General features: G+C 45.7%; 1 protein-coding gene across 1 annotated transcript in view; it reads right to left on the reverse strand.

The window, feature by feature from the left end:
- Window positions 1-20,640, reverse strand: part of NCKAP1L (NCK associated protein 1 like) — a 55,603-nt gene that overhangs the window by 12,780 nt on the left and 22,183 nt on the right. Inside the window, exons 19-26 of the mRNA XM_056797990.1 lie at window positions 17,599-17,744; window positions 15,556-15,687; window positions 13,527-13,745; window positions 11,402-11,532; window positions 6,032-6,129; window positions 5,787-5,880; window positions 5,442-5,524; window positions 4,756-4,836 (exon numbers count right to left, since the gene is read on the reverse strand). Coding sequence (XP_056653968.1) covers window positions 4,756-4,836; window positions 5,442-5,524; window positions 5,787-5,880; window positions 6,032-6,129; window positions 11,402-11,532; window positions 13,527-13,745; window positions 15,556-15,687; window positions 17,599-17,744 — 984 coding nt within the window. The remainder of the gene's footprint in view (window positions 1-4,755; window positions 4,837-5,441; window positions 5,525-5,786; window positions 5,881-6,031; window positions 6,130-11,401; window positions 11,533-13,526; window positions 13,746-15,555; window positions 15,688-17,598; window positions 17,745-20,640) is intronic.

Raw genomic sequence — 20,640 nt, forward strand, 5'->3', positions numbered from 1 at the left:
ATCCATTAATCCCTCCTATTTCTATGACAGTCATGAAGCCTTGGTGTGAATGCTTCCAGAGATGGAGAGCTCATTCCTTTTCGATGCAGCCCAGTCTTCTCCATCCAATCCATAAATCCTCCTATTTCTATGACAGAGTCATGAAGCCTTGGTGTGAATGCTTCCAGAGATGGAGAGCTCATTCCTTTTCGATGCAGCCCAGTCTTCTCCATTCAATCCATTAATCCCTCCTATTTCTATGACAGTCATGAAGCCTTGGTGTGAATGCTTCCAGAGACAGAGAGCTCATTCCTTTTCGATGCAGCCCAGTCTTCTCCATTCAATCCATTAATCCTTTCTATTTCTATGACAGTCATGAAGCCTTGGTGTGAATGCTTCCAGAGACGGAGAGCTCATTCCTTTTTGATGCAGCCCAGTCTTCTCCATTCAATCCATTAATCCTTTCTATTTCTATGACAGTCATGAAGCCTTGGTGTGAATGCTTCCAGAGACGGAGAGCTCATTCCTTTTCGATGCAGCCCAGTCTTCTCCATTCAATCCATTAATCCCTCCTATTTCTATGACAGTCATGAAGCCTTGGTGTGAATGCTTCCAGAGACGGAGAGCTCATTCCTTTTCGATGCAGCCCAGTCTTCTCCATTCAATCCATTAATCCTTTCTATTTCTATGACAGTCATGAAGCCTTGGTGTGAATGCTTCCAGAGATGGAGAGCTCATTCCTTTTTGATGCAGCCCAGTCTTCTCCATTCAATCCATTAATCCTTTCTATTTCTATGACAGTCATGAAGCCTTGGTGTGAATGCTTCCAGAGGCAGAGAGCTCATTCCTTTTCGATGCAGCCCAGTCTTCTCCATTCAATCCATTAATCCTTTCTATTTCTATGACAGTCATGAAGCCTTGGTGTGAATGCTTCCAGAGACGGAGAGCTCATTCCTTTTCGATGCAGCCCAGTCTTCTCCATCCAATCCATTAATCCCTCCTATTTCTATGACAGTCATGAAGCCTTGGTGTGAATGCTTCCAGAGACGGAGAGCTCATTCCTTTTCGATGCAGCCCAGTCTTCTCCATTCAATCCATTAATCCTTTCTATTTCTATGACAGTCATGAAGCCTTGGTGTGAATGCTTCCAGAGACGGAGAGCTCATTCCTTTTCGATGCAGCCCAGTCTTCTCCATTCAATCCATTAATCCCTCCTATTTCTATGACAGTCATGAAGCCTTGGTGTGAATGCTTCCAGAGACGGAGAGCTCATTCCTTTTCGATGCAGCCCAGTCTTCTCCATTCAATCCATTAATCTCTCCTATTTCTATGACAGTCATGAAGCCTTGGTGTGAATGCTTCCAGAGACGGAGAGCTCATTCCTTTTCGATGCAGCCCAGTCTTCTCCATTCAATCCATTAATCCCTCCTATTTCTATGACAGTCATGAAGCCTTGGTGTGAATGCTTCCAGAGACGGAGAGCTCATTCCTTTTCGATGCAGCCCAGTCTTCTCCATTCAATCCATTAATCTCTCCTATTTCTATGACAGTCATGAAGCCTTGGTGTGAATGCTTCCAGAGACGGAGAGCTCATTCCTTTTCGATGCAGCCCCGTCTTCTCCATTCAATCCATTAATCCCTCCTATTTCTATGACAGTCATGAAGCCTTGGTGTGAATGCTTCCAGAGACGGAGAGCTCATTCCTTTTCGATGCAGCCCAGTCTTCTCCATCCAATCCATAAATCCTCCTATTTCTATGACAGTCATGAAGCCTTGGTGTGAATGCTTCCAGAGACGGAGAGCTCATTCCTTTTCGATGCAGCCCCGTCTTCTCCATTCAATCCATTAATCCCTCCTATTTCTATGACAGTCATGAAGCCTTGGTGTGAATGCTTCCAGAGACAGAGAGCTCATTCCTTTTCGATGCAGCCCAGTCTTCTCCATCCAATCCATAAATCCTCCTATTTCTATGACAGTCATGAAGCCTTGGTGTGAATGCTTCCAGAGACGGAGAGCTCATTCCTTTTCGATGCAGCCCAGTCTTCTCCATTCAATCCATTAATCCTCCTATTTCTATGACAGTCATGAAGCCTTGGTGTGAATGCTTCCAGAGACGGAGAGCTCATTCCTTTTCGATGCAGCCCAGTCTTCTCTTGGGTGGGTCTAACATTAGAAAGCTCTTGCATACACGTGACTCAAATCTTCCTCTTTCTCCAAAGGCATGAGGAGAACTAGCGGGAGGACCAGTCAATAAGTTCACTCCAGAGTCCCTCTGCCCCGGAATCTCTATCAAGGGCTCGAGACACATTTTACAATATTTCCAACAGGAAAGGCAGCGCTTTGTTTCCCATCTGTTTTTGTAGAGAAATCACGTTAGGAGTCTTCCTCCTCCCCGAAAGCAATGCCGGCCCCCCAAGCACGGGAGCCGGAGCCTCTAATATAGGCGTCCGTCTTTTCTGCCAGCTCCAGCCGCTCATTTCCATGGGAAGCCTGGCCCAGACCCGAGAGCTGCCTGGGAGATGTCAGCTTGACGAGTTCCCGACAGGCCGGTACGGCCCAACCTGGCCATCAGCAGCTGCCAAGAAATCAAGGCTCCCCTGATAGGAAGCTGCCCTTCACTACAAAGCCAGACAGCAACGGGGATGAGCGGGCCTTGGGGAGGTCTTCTCATGCAGCTCCCACTTCCAAGGAGCCCGTGTCTTCTGAGCCAGAAAACAGCTTTCTTTTTTCTTAAATACTTTCCAAGAAGAGACGCCTCATCCCAAATGAGATTTTTAGGGCTTGGTGAAGGGGGTGCTGGGAAAAAACCCTGACTGCACATTCCTGGAATTGTTCCCCCTTGGAAAATTTGTTTTCAATTGATGCCAGAGTGATTTGGAACCAATTTCATCTCTACTATGTGTGCACATGTATATATACATATAACCACATATGTTATTTGCCCATGTGTATATATAGCTGCATATTTAGACACGTATGTATATACATGTATGTATATACAACTTTATTTCCAATTACAATATAATACAACACACTAAAAGAAACAGATGATAATTACTGATTGTCTCTAGAAGACCCTTGCTGTAGGGCTCATCTGTAGGCCAAGAACTGGCGGGGTTCTTGAGGAGCTCCAAAATCTTCTCACATTAGTACCTTGGTAAAATGAGCTCATCAGATTAGCCCATTGCTAAGGCAGTGAATACATATTCTTGAGGAGACGAAGATTAGAACAGGGAGAGAGAGAGAAGAAGGGCTAGAGAAACATGGCAGCAGGGATGCTTAACAGGGCCAATGAGGAAGGAGAGAAGATTCAAGCAAAGTGCCTCATGAAAATAGTATCTCTAGGCCTGAGACAAACTGATTATTGGTACAAAACCTCAGATGGGTGCCATCCACTGGTTGTTGATCTCTGGTCTAGTCCAACACCCTCATTAGAAAGGAGAAAATCAGGGACAGCTATGTGGCTCAGTGGATTGAGAGCCAGGTCTAGAGATGGAAGGTCCAGGTTCAAACAGTGGCCTCTGACACTTCCTAGCTGTGTGACCCTGGACAAGTCACTTAACCTCAATTCCCTAGCCTTTACCTCTCTTCTACCTTGGAATTGATACTTAGTATTGATTCTAAGAGAAAAAGATGAAAGAAGGAAAGAAAGAAAGAGAGAAAGAGAAAGACAGGGAGGAAGGGAGAAAGGAAGGAAGAGAGAGAAAGGAAGGAAGGAAGGAAGGAAGGAAGGAAGGAAGGAAGGAAGGAAGGAAGCAAGGAAGGAAGGAAGCAAGGAAGCAAGGAAGGAAGGAAGCAAGGAAGGAAGGAAGCAAGGAAGCAAGGAAGCAAGGAAGCAAGGAAGCAAGGAAGCAAGGAAGCAAGGAAGGAAGGAAGGAGTTGAAACCCATTTCAATTCTTTCTGCTGCCATATAATCCTATTGTTTCTTGCCTTCTTGAAGGGAGCCCCAAAAAGCTTATTCACTCCCTTCCATTTAACCACCATACTATAATTCTCAAAATACTGGAGGGTTTCATGATCTGAAAGGCAAGAAATCTCAAACTACTCCCTGCTGAGCCTCAAGGAGGGTGGTCCTTGCTTCCAGAAGACCCACTCCCTATGCTTCCTACCCCGAGCATACTAACCTATCCCAAGCACCTCAAGGAGTTAATTGAAGATCCCAGATGAGAACTGACATCAGTTCAACACAGCATGGAAGTTATAGATGCATAGGGTTGCGTTTGTACCCATTTGTAGATGTACAGGGTTGAGGGTATAAGTGGTTATCCAATCTATTTCCTATCTAGAGCAGTGAAGAGAGACAGATTGGAGGGAAGGCTGGGTGAAGGGGACAGGAAGAGAGTCCCACCATCGAAAGTTTGCTATTTCATGCCAAACTGTTCTTTAGACAGGTTGGCCGCCTGATGGCATCTCCCTACTGCTACGCAGAGGAGAACATCAGAAGCTGATAGTGGAAGTTTATTTTAAAGTCTTAGAAAAAGGCTAGGGCAGAGCCAGGGAATGAGGGAACTTCTAAGGGCTGGTGGCATGCCAGGAACACTGTCTCACTGACAAAAACTCCTGGATCCTGGATTCAAAAATAGCTGGGACTCATTCCTACTATGTTCCATATCTCCTTTGCATTGTGCTCATTTCAGAGGGAAGGGCGACAGCTCTGTCCCCTGCTCCCTGCCATGTCTCCACAGCCCCTTCTCTTTCCCTAAAATATCATTTGAGAGCACTCCTCTCCTCTGAACCCAGAGATTTCACACACAACCCCAAAGTCACCCCAGTACCTTTATGTCTGTATCTGGGGTGATGAAATCCTTCAGGCACTCAATAGGGCCCATGAGGAATGGACAGTGGGAAGAGAAGACCTAGAGTAAGAGAAAGAAAACAATGACTTTTCTGGCTAGTGAGGACAGAAGGGAATGCAGACAGAAGAGCCCACCAACTTGCCCAAAGGGAGTATCTTTAGCTCCAGGGCTATGCCGACAGGCTAAAAAAAATGGATGCCAGTTTTCCTTGATGCTGTTGGTTAAGAATAAATTATTAAAATAATCATGACAATATTATTCATTTAGTGTCAGAGTCCTCCAGTCAGCCTTCCTCTGATGCAGCCTATGGGTTTAATAATCAGCTTCCAAAACCCAGCTCCATTCAGAGGTTCATCCACCAAAGGCTGGCCACAAGAGGGCAAATTTTTGGCTACATCAACTCCTGAAGTAGCATCTGAAGCCTCAAAGAGGTTAGATCTACATGGATTAGAGAGTATCCCCTTTGGGATGAAATCATAGGTTCTTGAAACATCGGAGTAATGTCATAATACAAGAAAATTGTCTCCAGTTCTACCCATCAACCCTCTTGCTAGGGGCCTCCCCTCCAAGCCCTGGCATCCTCTCCTCTGAATTATCTCTGATTTGCTGGTTGATCTCCCTCCCACCTTCACCTCTCCCCTCCGTCCCCTACTCCCCACACTCACCTCTCGGAGGCCCTCCTGGGCCATGGCCCTAAAGCTGAGGATGACCCCAATGATGGTCATTCGTTTCAGCACATTCTCAGCTCCTAGGAAGAAAGGAAGGAAGGAAGGAAGGAAGGCAGGCAGGCAGAGAATAACTCTGAAAAGGACCCCCCTGACAGAAGGGAAGGAATCCAGCCCCTCAGGGAGCCCACTCTTCACATTGCTAAAGAAGTGGCCAGCTGCGCCATTCATTGCCTGGCAGCACAACCCCACCTGAAGGCTCCCTCATGGATGTCCTGGCCCTGGGGGCGAGCAGGGAGAAAAGCAGGGATGCTGGGGCTCTTTAGGGAGATGGAAGGAACTTACCAGTCAGCTGGGGCAGCAGAGAGGCCATGAGCTCGGGCTTGCTGAAGTTGGATCGAATCTGAACCAGCACATCCATGTTTTCCACCACCAGCTTCTACAGCCCCAGAGAAAGACACCCATGGACCAAGAACTTGGGGATGGCTGGGGGAGAAGTTTACCTTCCATGTTCTCCTACCCATCCAGGGGCCCTCCTCCCCGGCATTTGGGCTGCCTCCTTCCAGGGGACACTCCAGCCCCCCAAATACCTTCAACTCCACAATCTGGGAAGTCACGTGCCACATCAGGTTCTCACTGAGAAACTTCATGCCATAGGGACCCAGGAGCTCAGCCAAAGCTCGCATCTCTGGGCAGAGGGAAGTCAGAGTTAGAACACCTCCAGGGAGGCCAGGCAATGAGGGGGGAAAGCACCCCATGCCCAGAGTCACCTCAGACATGGCCGGCGAGGTACGGGGATGCCTCTGAGGTTGGGGGTAAAGCAGAATGCAACCAGAAGTTGTTCTAGCCTCAACTAAGAGATAGCTGGGTCTTCAGCTAGGATAAAGGGAGGTTCCTCCTAGAGGTATGACTTCTTAAGGACCATTGAATGGCTTCGAAACTCTAGTGTCAAATCCAAACAGAAACAGGCCACTAAAAACCGTACATAAGGATTCCTGCTGGCAACACGTTAACTTAGAAAACTTTATACTAAAACGATCAATGCTCCATCCTATTGTTATTTATTGTGTTCCATATTGGCCGATTTTAATTCCCCATTTTCATCTGGTCCAGCAGTTGTTGCTGGGCCCTAATTTGATAACTTTTCTTTAATGTATATATATATTTTTTTGGAAAATTGTTATTTAATTAATTAATTTAGAATATTTCTCCAGGGTTCCATGATTCATGTTCTTTCCCTCCCCTCCTCCCATTCCCCTCCCACAGCCAAAGAGCAATTCCACTGGGTTTTACATGTGTCCTTGATCAAGACCTAAGAAAGTAAGGATTTAAAACAAATTAAGTATATAAATCCAATCCGAAAGCACTTATTTAAGCACCTACTATGTGCCTGCCCTGGAAATACAAAGACAGCCCCTTCCATCTCCTTCTCTCGGGTGCTGACTTTACAGCCCACAACATTTTGTCTATGTTTATATGTTAACGTCAATAAGAAATCATCGTCGTTAAATACCACTCTCGGGTTTACATCTGTTAATATACACAGATACTCATGGATACCGGAGCTGGAGAAGGTCCTGGGTGCAAGTTCCCCCCGATATGCACTGCTACGTGACCCTGGGCAAGTTCCTTAAACTCTCAAATGTCCCCAGCTGACTTTCTGAAGACTCTTTTTTCAGTGTGGGGACCATACGGTGCTCCCTAAGGTCTTCGTGGTTCCCTCCTCTTTGGCTTTAAGGAGCTTAGCTTAGAGTCACAATTGCTCCAAGCCCCCAGTTGGAAAAATGCCCAACCAACATGTAGGCAGAGGTTGGATACCCTGCCTTGGTTTACACTTAAAGCTACCTCTCATAAACCTCTGGTTTCTTTCTGATGGAGACAAGACCCAGCACGTTGGAAATATCTGGGTGACAAAGCAGAGGATTCTATTAGAAAGAAAGGCATGAGGAAGGGAAGTAGGGGAAAGAATAGAATTTGGGGGCAGTTAGGTGGCAGCAAGCCTGGAATCAGGAGGACCTCATTTCAAATCTAGCTTCAGATACTTCCTGACTGTGTGACCCTGGGTAAGTCACTTAACCCCAATTGCCTAGCCCTTGTCCTTCTGACTTAGAGTTGTTATTAAGAAAGTCAAGGTTTAAAAGGAAAACAAAAGACTGTAATTTCATCAGTGGATAAACCTCCCTGGACCAATATATGTTAGCACCTGCTCTTCAACTTACAGATTAACTTTTATTTGGTAAAAATATAGATGGGGAAACCATCTTCCCCCCCCCCCCTCCTTTTCCCAGCCTAGACCCTAGCACTGATTCTTGAAAATGAGCCCAAACCCTGTAAAGGGAGAGGAATGGGGGCAAGGAGGGCCAGAATGCAGAGCTCTGGCCCCTTCTCGGATGTGAGAATTCCTCTAGGCCAGGGTTAAGGAGAGGAATGCCAGGACGCCCTAATGTTTCGGGGCCCAGGGGGAGGCAGGAGTGCACAGCACAGGGCTCCACCATATTTTCCAAAGAAATAAAACAATTATTTTTAACAAACAAAAATCCAGCCACGACGTGCCAGAGGCAGCACTTGGACTCAGGTCTTCTCCCTTAGTCCAAAGACAACCACCATCCACTAATGCAGCTACCTTTGGGCTAAATAACCATTAGAATACTTGTAAGGGCTCCTCCCTCCTTCCCCAGATAAAGACAGGGCAGCCTTGAGGGTAAGTGGTTGGCTTCAAGTCTCTTGACGAGCCTCCAGGCTTGTAGGAGCGTGAGAAAGTGGACGGAGCTCAGGAGGCTTGAAATCCAGAGACCTGGGCTCAAGAACCAGAAGCTCCACAACCCCTGGGGCCTTAGCCACTGGGCAGCCAATAATCCTAGTATGCCCATAATCCCATCCATGTCCAGGACTTCAGGGGTCACTTCTTTGCGGATGATTCCCAAACCTCTATCTGGCCCCTGTTCTTTCAGCTCTTGTGATGGCTTCAGAACTTCCAAAAAGGAGAATGGCATCTGACTCCATCTCCCATCCCTCTTGCGTGCTCTCTCTCTCTCTCTCTCTCTCTCTCTCTCTCTCTCTCTCTCTCTCTCTCTCTCTCTCTCTCTCTCTCTCTCTCTCTCTCCCTCCCTCTCTCCCTCTCTCTCTCTCTCTCTTTCTCTCCCTCCCTCTCTCCCTCTCTCTCTCTCCCTCTCTCTCTCTCTCTCTCCCTCTGTCTCTCTCTGTCTCTCTCTCTCCCTCTGTCTCTCTCTGTCTCTCTCTCTTTCTCTCCCTCCCTCTCTCCCTCTCTCTCTCTCTCTCTCCCTCTCGTCTCTCTCTGTCTCTCTCTCTCCCTCTGTCTCTCTCTGTCTCTCTCTCTCTCTTTCTCTCCCTCCCTCTCTCCCTCTCTCTCTCTCTCTCTCCCTCTGTCTCTCTCTGTATCTCTCTCTCGCGCGCACGTGCGCTCTCTCTCTCTCTCTCTCTCTCTCTCTCGCACGCGCTCTCTCTCTCTCTCCCCCTCTCTCTCTCTCTTTCTCTCTCTCTCTCTCCCCCTCTCTCTCTCTCTGTCTCTCTCTCTGTTTCTCTCTGTCTCTCTCTCCCTCTCTCTCTGTCTCTCTCTTTCTCTCTGTTTCTCTCTCTCTCTGTTTCTCTCTCTCCCTCCCTCTCTCTCTCTCCCTCTCTCCCTCTCTCTGTCTCTCTCTCTCTCCCCTCTCTCTCTCTCTCTGTCTCTCTCTCTCTGTTTCTCTCTCTCCCTCCCTCCCTCTCTCTCTCTCCCTCTCTCCCTCTCTCTGTCTCTCTCTCTCTGTCCTCTCTCTCTCTCTCTCTCTCTCTGTCTCTCTCCTCTCTGTTTCTCTCTCTCTCCCTCTCTCTCTCTCTCTCTCTTCTCTCTCTCTCTCTCTCTCTCTCTCTCTCTCTCTCTCTCTCCCTCTCTCTCTCTCTGTCTCTGTCTCTCTCTCTCTCTGTTTCTCTCTCTCTCTCCCTCTCTCTCTCTCTCCCTCTGTCTCCCTCTGTCTCTCTCTAGTCTCTCTCTCCCTGTCTCACTCTCTCTCTCCCCTCCCTCTCTCTCTCTCTGTCTCTCTGTCTCCCTCTCTCTCTCTCTCTCCTGTCTTCTTTATCAGTGCAGTTCTCCTCCCTTCTCTCCTTCTCTCTTTTCTCCCCTCTGCCTCCCTCTTGCCTTCTCCCTCTCTCCCTCCCTCAGACATCTCCTGAGCCCCTCCCTGGTTAAGGACCTAAAATCTCCCTAGAGAAGAAGATGCCATGAGCCTCCATCCCATTCACTTCCCAGTCCCATGGTTTAGCAAGGCTTGTTAAAGAGGCAGCTAGGCGGCTCAGTGGAGAGTGACTCAGACCTAGAGGCAGGAGGTACTGGGTTTGGATATGGCCTCTTCTGAGCCCCAATCACCTTACTGTTATTCTGCCTTGGAACTGAAACTTGATTCTAAAATAGAAGACAAGGGTGGTTGTTGTTTTGTTTTGTTTAACCAAAGCTTGTTAGAAGAAGCACTGGATTAGGAATCAGATGACCCAAGTCAACATCCCAACTCTGCTCTGTGACCCTGGAGCCAGTCCCAAACTCCCAGCCTCATTTTCCAATCTATAACACTTAAAAAGACCTACATCAAATCTGGCCTCGGACACTTCCCAGCGGTGTGACCCTGGGCAAGTCACTTGACCCCCATGGCCTAGCCCTTACCACTCTTCTGCCTTGGAGCCAATACAAGATTGGTCCAAGGGGGCAACTGGGTAGCTCACTGGATGGAGAGCCAGGCCTAGAGACGGGAGGTCCTAGGTTCAAATTGGGCCTCAGCCACTTCCTAGCTGTGTGACCCTGGGCAAGTCACTTGACCCCCATGGCCTAGCCCTTACCACTCTTCTGTCTTGGAACCAATACACAGTATTGATTCTAAGATGGAAGGTAAGGGTTTAAAAAAGAAAACCTACATCATAGGCTTATTTTTGCAGAAAAGACCTTGTATTTCTTAAAGCATGATATAAATGTAAGCTATCCTTAATTTTTTAAAGCCCTTACCTTATCTTAGAATCAGTTCTAAGACAGGAGAGCAGCAAGGGCTAGACAACTGAGGTTAAGTGACTTACCCAGGGTCACACACACAGCTAGAAGGGTCTGAGGCCAGATTTGAACCCCAGTCCTCCTGACTCCAGGCTTGGCTTCTGCTCCTAATATCTTAAAAACTGGCCTGTGACTTCATCGGTGTCAGAAGCTTGGGATAAGGAACTCTCTACCTATTCAGGTCAGCACGTATCATCATAGAGTTGCCTGGACCGTCAGAGGCCAAAGGCAGACCCTGAAAGCACGGAGGCAAGCTCTCTCCACGAGACCGTTTTGCCTCTCATGGCCTCTCAAGCACCGTTAACAGGAGAAAGACCCTCTCGAGCTCCAAACTCGGTCCCTTCTGTTTGGCCTCTGGCCCGGGCCCTCGTGCGCTGGCCTCCATCTAGAGAAGGCCTCCCCCCCAAGTCTATGTCTGCTGCAAAGGCGGCCGGCCTCCTTGAGCGGCTCCTGGCCTCCATCTAGAGAAGGTCTCCCCCCAAGTCTATGTCTGCTGCAAAGGCGGCCGGCCTCCTTGAGCGGCTCCTGGCCTCCATCTAGAGAAGGTCTCCCCCCAAGTCTATGTCTGCTGCAAAGGCGGCCGGCCTCCTTGAGCGGCTCCTGGCCTCCATCTAGAGAAGGCCTCCCCCCCAAGTCTATGTCTGCTGCAAAGGCGGCCGGCCTCCTTGAGCGGCTCCTGGCCTCCATCTAGAGAAGGCCTCCCCCCCAAGTCTATGTCTGCTGCAAAGGCGGCCGGCCTCCTTGAGCGGCTCCTGGCCTCCATCTAGAGAAGGCCTCCCCTCCAAGTCTATGTCTGCTGCAAAGGCGGCCGGGCTCCTTGAGTGGCTCCTGGCCTCCATCTAGAGAAGGCCTCCCCCCCAAGTCTATGTCTGCTGCAAAGGCGGCCGGCCTCCTTGAGCGGCTCCTGGCCTCCACCGGCCTTCCAGCTCACCAGAAACGTCGGAGAACTCTTCTGCGCTGAAGATCTGCTCGCCCTCCCTGGGGACACTGACGAAGGCCTGCATGGCTGGGGAGAGGACGATGCTCCCGTTGCTGGCTTGTCTCAGGAGGCTCTCCAGATACCTGTAAGGAAGCCAAGCAGGTGGGAAAGGGAGCCTGGGGAGATGGAGGAGGGCCGTCACCGTCCAACTCCATCCACCCTGCCCACACGCTCTGCTACTGGGGGAAACCTCAGCTGGAGCCTAGGGGGAGGGGGGAGCCGGAGGAGACAGTACAACATTCCAATTAACAACTCAAGCTGCTGACTCAAAAATAATGGTCTCTAATTTGCAAGCCGCTTTGTCTCCCTCGCGTGATAATCATCCGGTGCCCAAATGCACTGGACTTCCCTAGCTTCGTTCCCTCGCTCACACTACCCAACACCCAGAACTTGCTCCATTGGATTCGGTGGGTTCTCCTGAGATGAGAGAATAGGTGGAAGGACCCCATTTGGGGGTCGATCAAAATAGGAACAGCAGGACCAAGGAAATAAAGAAGCAAGCACTTCTTAAGGACCTACTATGTGCTAGGCACTGGGCTAATGTTTGGCAGACATTATCTTAGCTGATCCTCCCAGTCCTGGGAAATGGTGCTCTTATTGTCCTTGTTTTATAGTTGAAGAAAATGGAGACTGATGGAGGTCAGGTGATTAGCCCAGGCTAGATTTGAACTTGGGTCTTCCTGACTCCAAGAACCAACATTCTATTCCTGGCACCATCTAGCTACCAAAAAGTACAAAATGCTAATCCGTACCTGCTTCTTATCTAGTCAGAAAAAAGCTCTAGGACTCCTAGAGATTGTCTCCAAATCTCCCCCTCCCCATAGAAAGCAACCTGGTAGAATGTAAAGAGCCCTAGCTACAGAATCACAAGACATGGGTTCAAATCCTGATATGAGGCAGCATGCTCCCTCATGTCCCTTGCATATATTTATCCCCTGTTCTTCTGATGAAATGGAGATGGATCTAGCTATGGCCAGGTCAAATAGAAGAAGCCTTGCGCAATTATTCGCCCTCCTGCCCTTAGCTCCCTACCGCATGTCGGGGACTCGAATCCCCCATCCACCCCAGGCTCTGTCTGCAGACTCCCACACACACAACCAGCCCACTTTGGGGGGCTTTTGAATGTGGCCTGTCTCTAGTTGATGCTAGATCAAGAGCGCCACCCAGTGGTCTCATCTATGCAATTCCCTCCAAATCTCTGGGGTGTATGAGCAGAAGATAAGACCCCAGAAAGGAGACCCTCATGGATGGAGAATAACCTTCTAGGAGTTCAGTGCCAAGCCTGAGAACTTGGTGGGAGAAAAAGTGCTAGTAACCACGAAGGAAGAGGCAAGAATCAGAATGGACTAAATGGGATCTGGATTTGAAGTCAGAGGATGTGGATTCAAATCCTTACTCTGTTACTGGCTGTGTGACCTTGAACAAATCATTCATCCTCTCTGGGTTTATTAACTCAAGGAAGGAGTTGAAGTAGGTGACCTCTTAGGTCATGTCCAGCTCTAAATCTAGGCTCCCAAAGTTAGAGAGAGTAGAGTATGAGAGACCAACAGACAGATTCAGAGACAGACAGAGAGAGAGACAGAGACAGAGAGACGGAGAGAGAGAGAAAGAGAGAGAGACAGACAGAGAGACAGAGACAGAGAGACAGAGAGAGAGAAAGGGAGAGACAGAGGGAGGGAGGGAGGGAGGGAAAGAGAAAATGAGAGGAGGGAAGAAGGGAGGGAAGGAGGGAGGAAGGGAGAGAGAGACAGAGAGAGACAGAGAGAGAGAAAGACAGAGAGACAAAGAGAGAGGGGGGGAGGGAGGGAAAGAGAGAGGGGGGAGGGAAAGAGAGAGAGAGAGAGAGAGAGAGAGGGAGGGAGGGAAAGAGAGAGAGAGGGAGGGGGGGAGGGAGGGAGGAGGGAAAGAGAGAGAGAGAGAGAGAGAGAGAGAGAGAGAGAGAGAGAGAGAGAGAGAGAGAGAGAGAGAGAGAGAGAGAGAGGGGGGGGGGGGGAGAGAGAGAGAGAGAGAGAGAGAGAGAGAGAGAAAGCATTGAGAGAGGAAGAATGGAAAGTCAGAAGATGGAAAGAGATCTTACCAGTTGGTATACAGGGTGGTAATGGTTTGCTCCCCAGAGGAGTCCAGTGGCTGTGTCTGTTGCAGAAGGGCATTTCGGATAACTCGAGAGGCGTCTGTACCCAGGAACTGGCTCAATGACTGGATGAAGCCAATGTATGCCTTGACCCCTGCCAGTACTTCAGAGGGCCTTGCGATGTCCTGCGTAGTGGCATTGTAGCCAGCCAGCCACACTATAGCTCTGTAGGAAAATGAGCCAAATAGCAAGGGTTCTGGGCTTCTTGTTTCCGACCCAATCCCCGAGGGTCTACTACACTACTTTCCCTTCTTGGTACACTCCTGTTTTCCTTAGTCTCCAAGGAAGAATTCGTCACCCCTACTACGAGCGATATTGAAGCATTATGCTTTGAGATCCTGGGTGGGGGGAGAGAATAATGGAGCCTCCTACACATTCACAGAAGTCATGAGCATGCATATATGGACTGGAAGGTCATGGCAACCCCTGGCTAGCACCTACATATAACTCTTGGATAGAAAAGGCTGAATTGTGCTCAAAGGAATAATAAACTGGAGGGATTCCACGTGAACTTGAACAACCTCCAGGAAGTGATGCAGAGCGAGAGGAGCAGAACCAGGAGAACATTGTACACAGAGACTGATACATTGTGGTACAATCGAACGTAATGGACTTCTCCATTAGCGGCAATGCAGTGATCCTGAACAATCTGCAGGGATCTAAAAAACACTATCCACAAGCAGAGGATAAACTGTGGGAGTAAAAACACCGAGGAAAGGCAACTGCCTGACTACAGCGGTTGAGGGGACATGACAGAGGAGAGACACTAAATGAGCACCCTGATGCAAATACCAACTACATGGAAATGGGTTCGAACCAAGAACACATGTGATACCCAGTGGAATCATGCGCCGGCTATGGGAGAGGTGGTGGGAAGGGGGGAGGAAAAGAAAATCTTTGTTTCCAATGAATAATGTTTGGAAATGACCAAATAAAATAATGTTAAAAAAAAAGAAAAGGCTGACTATACACAGAGGAGAGAACTAATACTCTATATGATGTATTTTCTTACACAAAGGCAAGGTCCCTTCCCCAACCGCTATTCCAACAGTAGCTTATTAATGCCTAAAATTTTATAACTACAGATTCATTTCTTTAACTTGGGATTTTTTTCCAACATAGATCACTGGAGTCAAGAGGCCTGGCAAATCCTAAATCTACTGTGTGACCTTAGACTTAACCTCTTCAGTATCGATTTCCTCATCTCTAAATTAAAGAGGCTGGCCGTAATAATTATCCTGACCCAAATTCTATGAAAATGAAAAATCCCCCTTCCTGTAACGATGCCCTACATTAAACTTTTATTAGTCCTTTATACCCTGGTATGAACAAGCTTATCACAATTCTTCCTGAAAAGGTTTTGATAGGGACATAGAGAAGAAAACATCAGGGCTTATTCCCTTGAGAGTCTGGGCGGGAGGTGATTACCATCCAGGAAATTAAAAAAAAAAACAAAGGAAAAAGAAGGCTCAAATTTCATATGCTTTAGTTTTCTCTAAAGCCAAATCTGTAGAAAGAAGCTCTAGCCATCCCAGAGTCTATGGGGACTAGTTTTGGGATAGAGAGGGGATTAGAGATCCATTGGGGAAAGTATTGAGTCATTCACATAGATATTGGGATTGGGGAAAGCTATTAGCTCTCTATTACATATGTGAATTACCCAAAAATCATAAAAAAAAAAATTATCTTTATTACCCAACCCCTTTCCCAGGCTAGCCCGGGGAAAATATACTATTAATCATAGCTTCTTTACAACTCACTTAAGAAGAGAAACTGTGACATCTACTACCACTACCACAAAAATAAATATGCATGTAACATGTCCCCAAACCAAAGAGAGATGGCTTTTTATTACTATTTTAGATTGCCCAGTATAATTGTATTAGATTGCTTCTCTCCATCGGCATGGAGACCTAAAGATCTAAAAGGAAGGGGCCTCTCTGTTTTCTGGGGTTGAGGAGAGCAGGATACCTACTTGTTGAGCCGTGCTTCCAGATGGCTGCTGAGATACTCAGAAGGAAAGATGGTGTGCTCAAACACAGAGAAACTGTGCACGTGATTCATGGTTAGAGCCAACTCTGTCAAGGTCAAGTGTAGCTTGTCCATGCTGAGAGAAATTGGTTAATAGCAAAGATCAAGGTGGACAAGATTGGAGCTTCAGATCCCATGTTCCCCCACTACTTGCCCAGTTCCCTCCCAAGTCATAGAGAGGATTTAAGGGACTCCAAAGCCCCAATCCATCCTCAAGAGGGTTTGAGCCTCTGTTTATGCCATTACTCTCCCTCCAGGTCCCATTATGAAATTACATGGCTCTGAATTTGCTAATACATGACACGAGGGGGATGGACTAGAAGGCTTCTAAAAGGTTCTTGTAAAACCCTATGGCCTCCTGATCCCACATATAGATCCACACCATTCTAGTGGAAATGGATAAAAGACAAAAGACAGGTTCAGGTGCTTTGAATCAATCAACTTTGGTGTCATCCTTGATTTCTCACTCCTATCCCTCCCACCTAATCAATCAGTTACTAAATCTTGCTATTTCTTTCTCCACAATATTTCTGTGACATATATAGCTCCCTTCTCTCCAGTTAAATAACTACCACCCTAACCCATCACTCTTCCATAGACTATTGCAGTAGCTTTCTAATTAGTCTCTCTGCCCCAAGTATCTTCCCACTCCAATTCCTTCTCCCCAAAACTGCCAAAGTAGCACAGGTCTGACATGCAAGCTCCTACTCAGTGAACTCCACTGGCTCATTATCACCTTCAGGATCAGATATGAAGGACTCTTTTGGGCATTTAAGGCTCTTCACAAGTCCCATATGGCCTGCTGTAGAGAACCAAGAGGACGCTGTCCACAGTAACAGCAATATTATACAATGATTAACTGGGAAAGACTCAGATTCTCTAATCAAGATAATCCCAAAAGACCCTGGATGAAAAATGCTCTCCAACTCCAGAGAGAGAATGGATGAGCTCTGAGTACAGACTGAGGCAGACTCTTTTCACTTTATTTTTCTTGGAGGCTGTTTTTTGTGAATGTTTTTTTGCAATAAGAGTAACATGGAAATATATTTTGCATGACTTCACATGGGAATAATCAATATTATACTGCTTGCCTTCTCAAGGAATGGGGGAAGAATGGGAAGGAGAGAGAATTTGGGGCTCAAAATTTGTAAAAATAAATGACAAAAAAAATTTAATTTTATTGGGAAATATTTAATGAAATAACTTTTTAAAAAATATTTAGCCTTTCCCTTCCAACTTAGAGTGAATAATAAGCATTGACTTTATGGCAGAAGAACAGTAAGAGTTAGGCACCTGGGGTAAAGTGACTTGTCCAGGGTCACACAAGGAGGAAGTATGTGAGGCCAGATTTGACCCCAGAACCTCCCATCTCCAGGCCTGGCTCTCTATCCACTAAACCACCTAGGTACCCCAAAATAAGCAATAATAATATCTTTTAAAATTTTTTTTTAAATAAAAGGTACTCATAGGCTGGTCCCTTCCTATCTTTGCAGTCTTCTTATACATTATTCCTCGTCATAGATTCTACCGTTGTCCCTGTTGGTCTCCTTGCTATCCCTCACACACAATACTCCCCATCTGCCTTTCATACCTGGAACGTGCCCCCTCTTGGCCTCTATTTTTTAGAATCACCAGCTTCCTTCAAGACTCAATTCAAGAGCTACCTTCTGCAGAAGGCTTTTCCTGATTTCTGGAGCAGCCCACGCTTAAGCCTTAAAGGCATCTTAACTTCCATCTCATCTCTCAGAATATATCTTTGCTGGTACCTGTTTATGAACAGTTCTTCCCCACCCACCCCCAACAGAGCATAAGCTCCTTGAGGGCAGGGCCTGTTTCTCCTTCTATGCCTGGCACTTATCACCAATCCTGGCACAAAGAAAGGCTCCATAAATGTTAGTTGATTGCTTTATGCCTCCCCTGCCCCACCTTCCTTCTAGATCCTATCAACCTCCTTCCCGATCCCTTCCCCACCCCAGACAGCTCTCACGTTGTCACCACACTGCGGTTCTTTCGATGACTCTCAGCCCCTGGCTTGTCCCTCTCGGGCTCCCCCTTTTTAGGGGTCTGCTTATGTCTCATGGTCTTCTTGTTCTTGGCTTTGCTGATGGTGGTGGCACAGTGCTTAGGCAGCAGCTTTCAACACAAACAGGTAGATGAGGGTGGGATAAGTTTCTCAGCCTGCTCTTCTGTTCATTTGTTTAACCCCACAATTCTTCCTCATTTCCCCTCCTCAATTCTCTCTTTTTTCTCCCTTTCTCCCAAGTGGGGACCTATTGGGATGTATTCCATTTAATTTTTCATTCTAGAGGGGCTTCCAGGAAGAGAGAAAAATAAAATCCCAGGAGAACCTCCTTATTATCCTCCTTAACAAATAGCAGAAATGGAAATGCCAAAAAGAAGCGACAACCAGGAAGCCAAAAAACAAAGTCCAAGAAATGAAAGCAAAAAACCAAAATTCTATACAAAGGAATTACTATGGAAGAAGAGAGAAAGAAGTTACAAACTGACAGAAAGGCTAGTAACAAAACTCAAGATTTCCTCAAGCCAAAGTAAGATGCATAATGGATATACTGAAAGAACTGAAGGAGGAAATTAAATTAAAGGAGGGAAATCGTGAGATGAAATAAAGATTTTACCACAACTAAGAAATCTTGGGACATGATGATAAGAAAACTTAGCAGTTTATAAATGGGCATGCACTGTGTCAACATGATAATGGACCAGAGAGGGGGAACAGGGGAGTGGGGAGGAAAAAAGAATTACTTTACTCATATTCCAAAATGGAAGAAACAACAGAGAAAACAGAAAGAAAAAAAACTACACAAGTACAAAAAGACTTGTGACTCATTGGAAGACCACTGGACCTGAAGTCAGCAAGATCTGAATTCAAATTCAGCCTCAAATACTTACTAGTTTTGTGGCTGAGTGCAAGTCATTTCAAACCTCTCTCTCAGTTTCCTAGCTTTAAAATGAAGATCACAATAGGACCTCCCTCCCAGGGTTGATATAAGAATCAAATTAATTTTTACATGAAAGGTATTCTGTGAACCTTAGAGTTCCATATAAATGCTAGTTATTATTATAATTATAGTCAAGAGTAACTAATCTGAAAGACAGAGCTGAGAGAAAATTTGAGAATAGTTAAATACTATGACTACCATATTTCAGATATGATAAACTATGAATTAAAATTTTTTAAGATTTTAAAAATCATAATATAAGAAAAATTTGGAAAAGAAATGAGAGTGATACGGGAAAAATAATTTTTTTAAAGTTAACTTGGTAAAGGAGGCACCAAAAAATACCAGAAATTAATAGTTTAAAAAACAGAATAGGCCAATTGGTAAAAGAAGCACAAAAATCCAATGAAGGAAAGAATTTTTTAAACATCAGAATTGGTCAAATGGGAAAAGATATACAAAAATACACAGAAGAAAAAGAACTTCTTAAAAGACAGAATTGGCCATATGGGGAAAGGAGATACAAAAGTTCACTAAAGAAAATAATGACTTAAAAATTAAAATTAGGCAAGTAGAAGTTCCATCAAGAAACAACTAAACAAAGACAAAAGAATGAAAAATAGAAGAAAATGTGAAATAGTTCATTGGAAAAATAACTGACTTGAAAAATAGATTGAAGAGAGATAACATAAGAATTATTAAACTACCTGAAAGTCATGATCCAAAAAAGAGCTTAGACATCATCTTTCAAGAGATTATAAAGGAAAACTACCCTGATATTCTAGAACCTGAGGGTATAATAGAAATAGAAAGAATCCACTGATTATCTCCTGAAAGAAATTCCAAAAGGATAACTCCCAGGAATATTATAGCCAAATTCCAGCACTCCCAGGTTAAGGAGAAAATATTGCAAACAGCTAAAAATAAATAATACAAATATCATGGGGCCACAGTCAGGATAACAAAAGATTTAGCAGCTTCCATATTAAAGGGCCTGGAATATATTATTCCAGTGGGCAAAGCCACTAGGACTTCAACTAAGAATCACCTACTCAACAAAACTGAGCATAATCCTTCAGAGGAAAAAATAGGTATTCAGTGAAATAGAGAACTTTCAAATACTCCTGATGAAAAGACCAGAGCTGAATGGAAAATATGACTTGTAAATACAAGAACCAAGAGAAGCATAAAAAGTAACAGGAAAGAGAATTCACAAAAGATAATTCAATAAAGTTTAACTATATACTTACCTATATGGAAATATGATTCCTTAACTCCTAAGGACTTTATCATTATTCGGGCAGTTAGAAGGAGTATATAGACTGAGGGTTAGAGTGTGAGTGGGTTGAAAATGACGGAAGGATATAAACAAATTAAATTAAATTAAGGCATGAGAAAGAGGAATGTATTGGGAGGAGGGGGGAGGGGAAAATAGAATGGGGTAAATTACTGCACATGAAAGACTCATGAAAGAGACCTTACAGTGGAGGGGAAGATGAGGGAGGTGGTCAGGGAAGCAACTGAACGTTATTCTCATTGGAATTGGCTCAATGAGGGAAGAACATACACAAGTAGGTATAGAAATCTGTTATCGTATAAGAAAGTAGGAGGGGGAAAGATAAGAGAACTGGCTGGGGGAGAGGCAAGGGAGGTTGGTGAGGGGAAAAGGGCAAATTGGAGGAGGCAGTGGTCGGAAACTAAACAGGAGAAAATAGGATGGAGAGTAATGCAGAGTAATTATAATGGTGCAAAAAAAAGGCCTTATTTCTTAAATACAGAAACAAGTTGGATATATACAAGTAAAAGTCATGTCCTAGTTGATAAATGGTCAAAGGATAGCAACAGACAAAGTAATTAAAGCCCTCTAGAGTCATGCAAAAAATGCTCTAACTCACTATTGATTAGAGAAATGCACATCGAAACAACACTGAGGTAGCACCCCACAGCTCTCAGATTGGCTATTCTGACAGAAAAGGAAAACAACAAAATTTGGAGGAGAAATGAGAAAACTAAGACACGGCTGCAATCTTAGGGGAACTGTGAACTAATTCAACCATTCTGGAGAGCAA

This window comes from Monodelphis domestica, chromosome 5 (genome assembly GCF_027887165.1).
Source record: "Monodelphis domestica isolate mMonDom1 chromosome 5, mMonDom1.pri, whole genome shotgun sequence".
NCBI classification, from domain to species: domain Eukaryota; kingdom Metazoa; phylum Chordata; class Mammalia; order Didelphimorphia; family Didelphidae; genus Monodelphis; species Monodelphis domestica.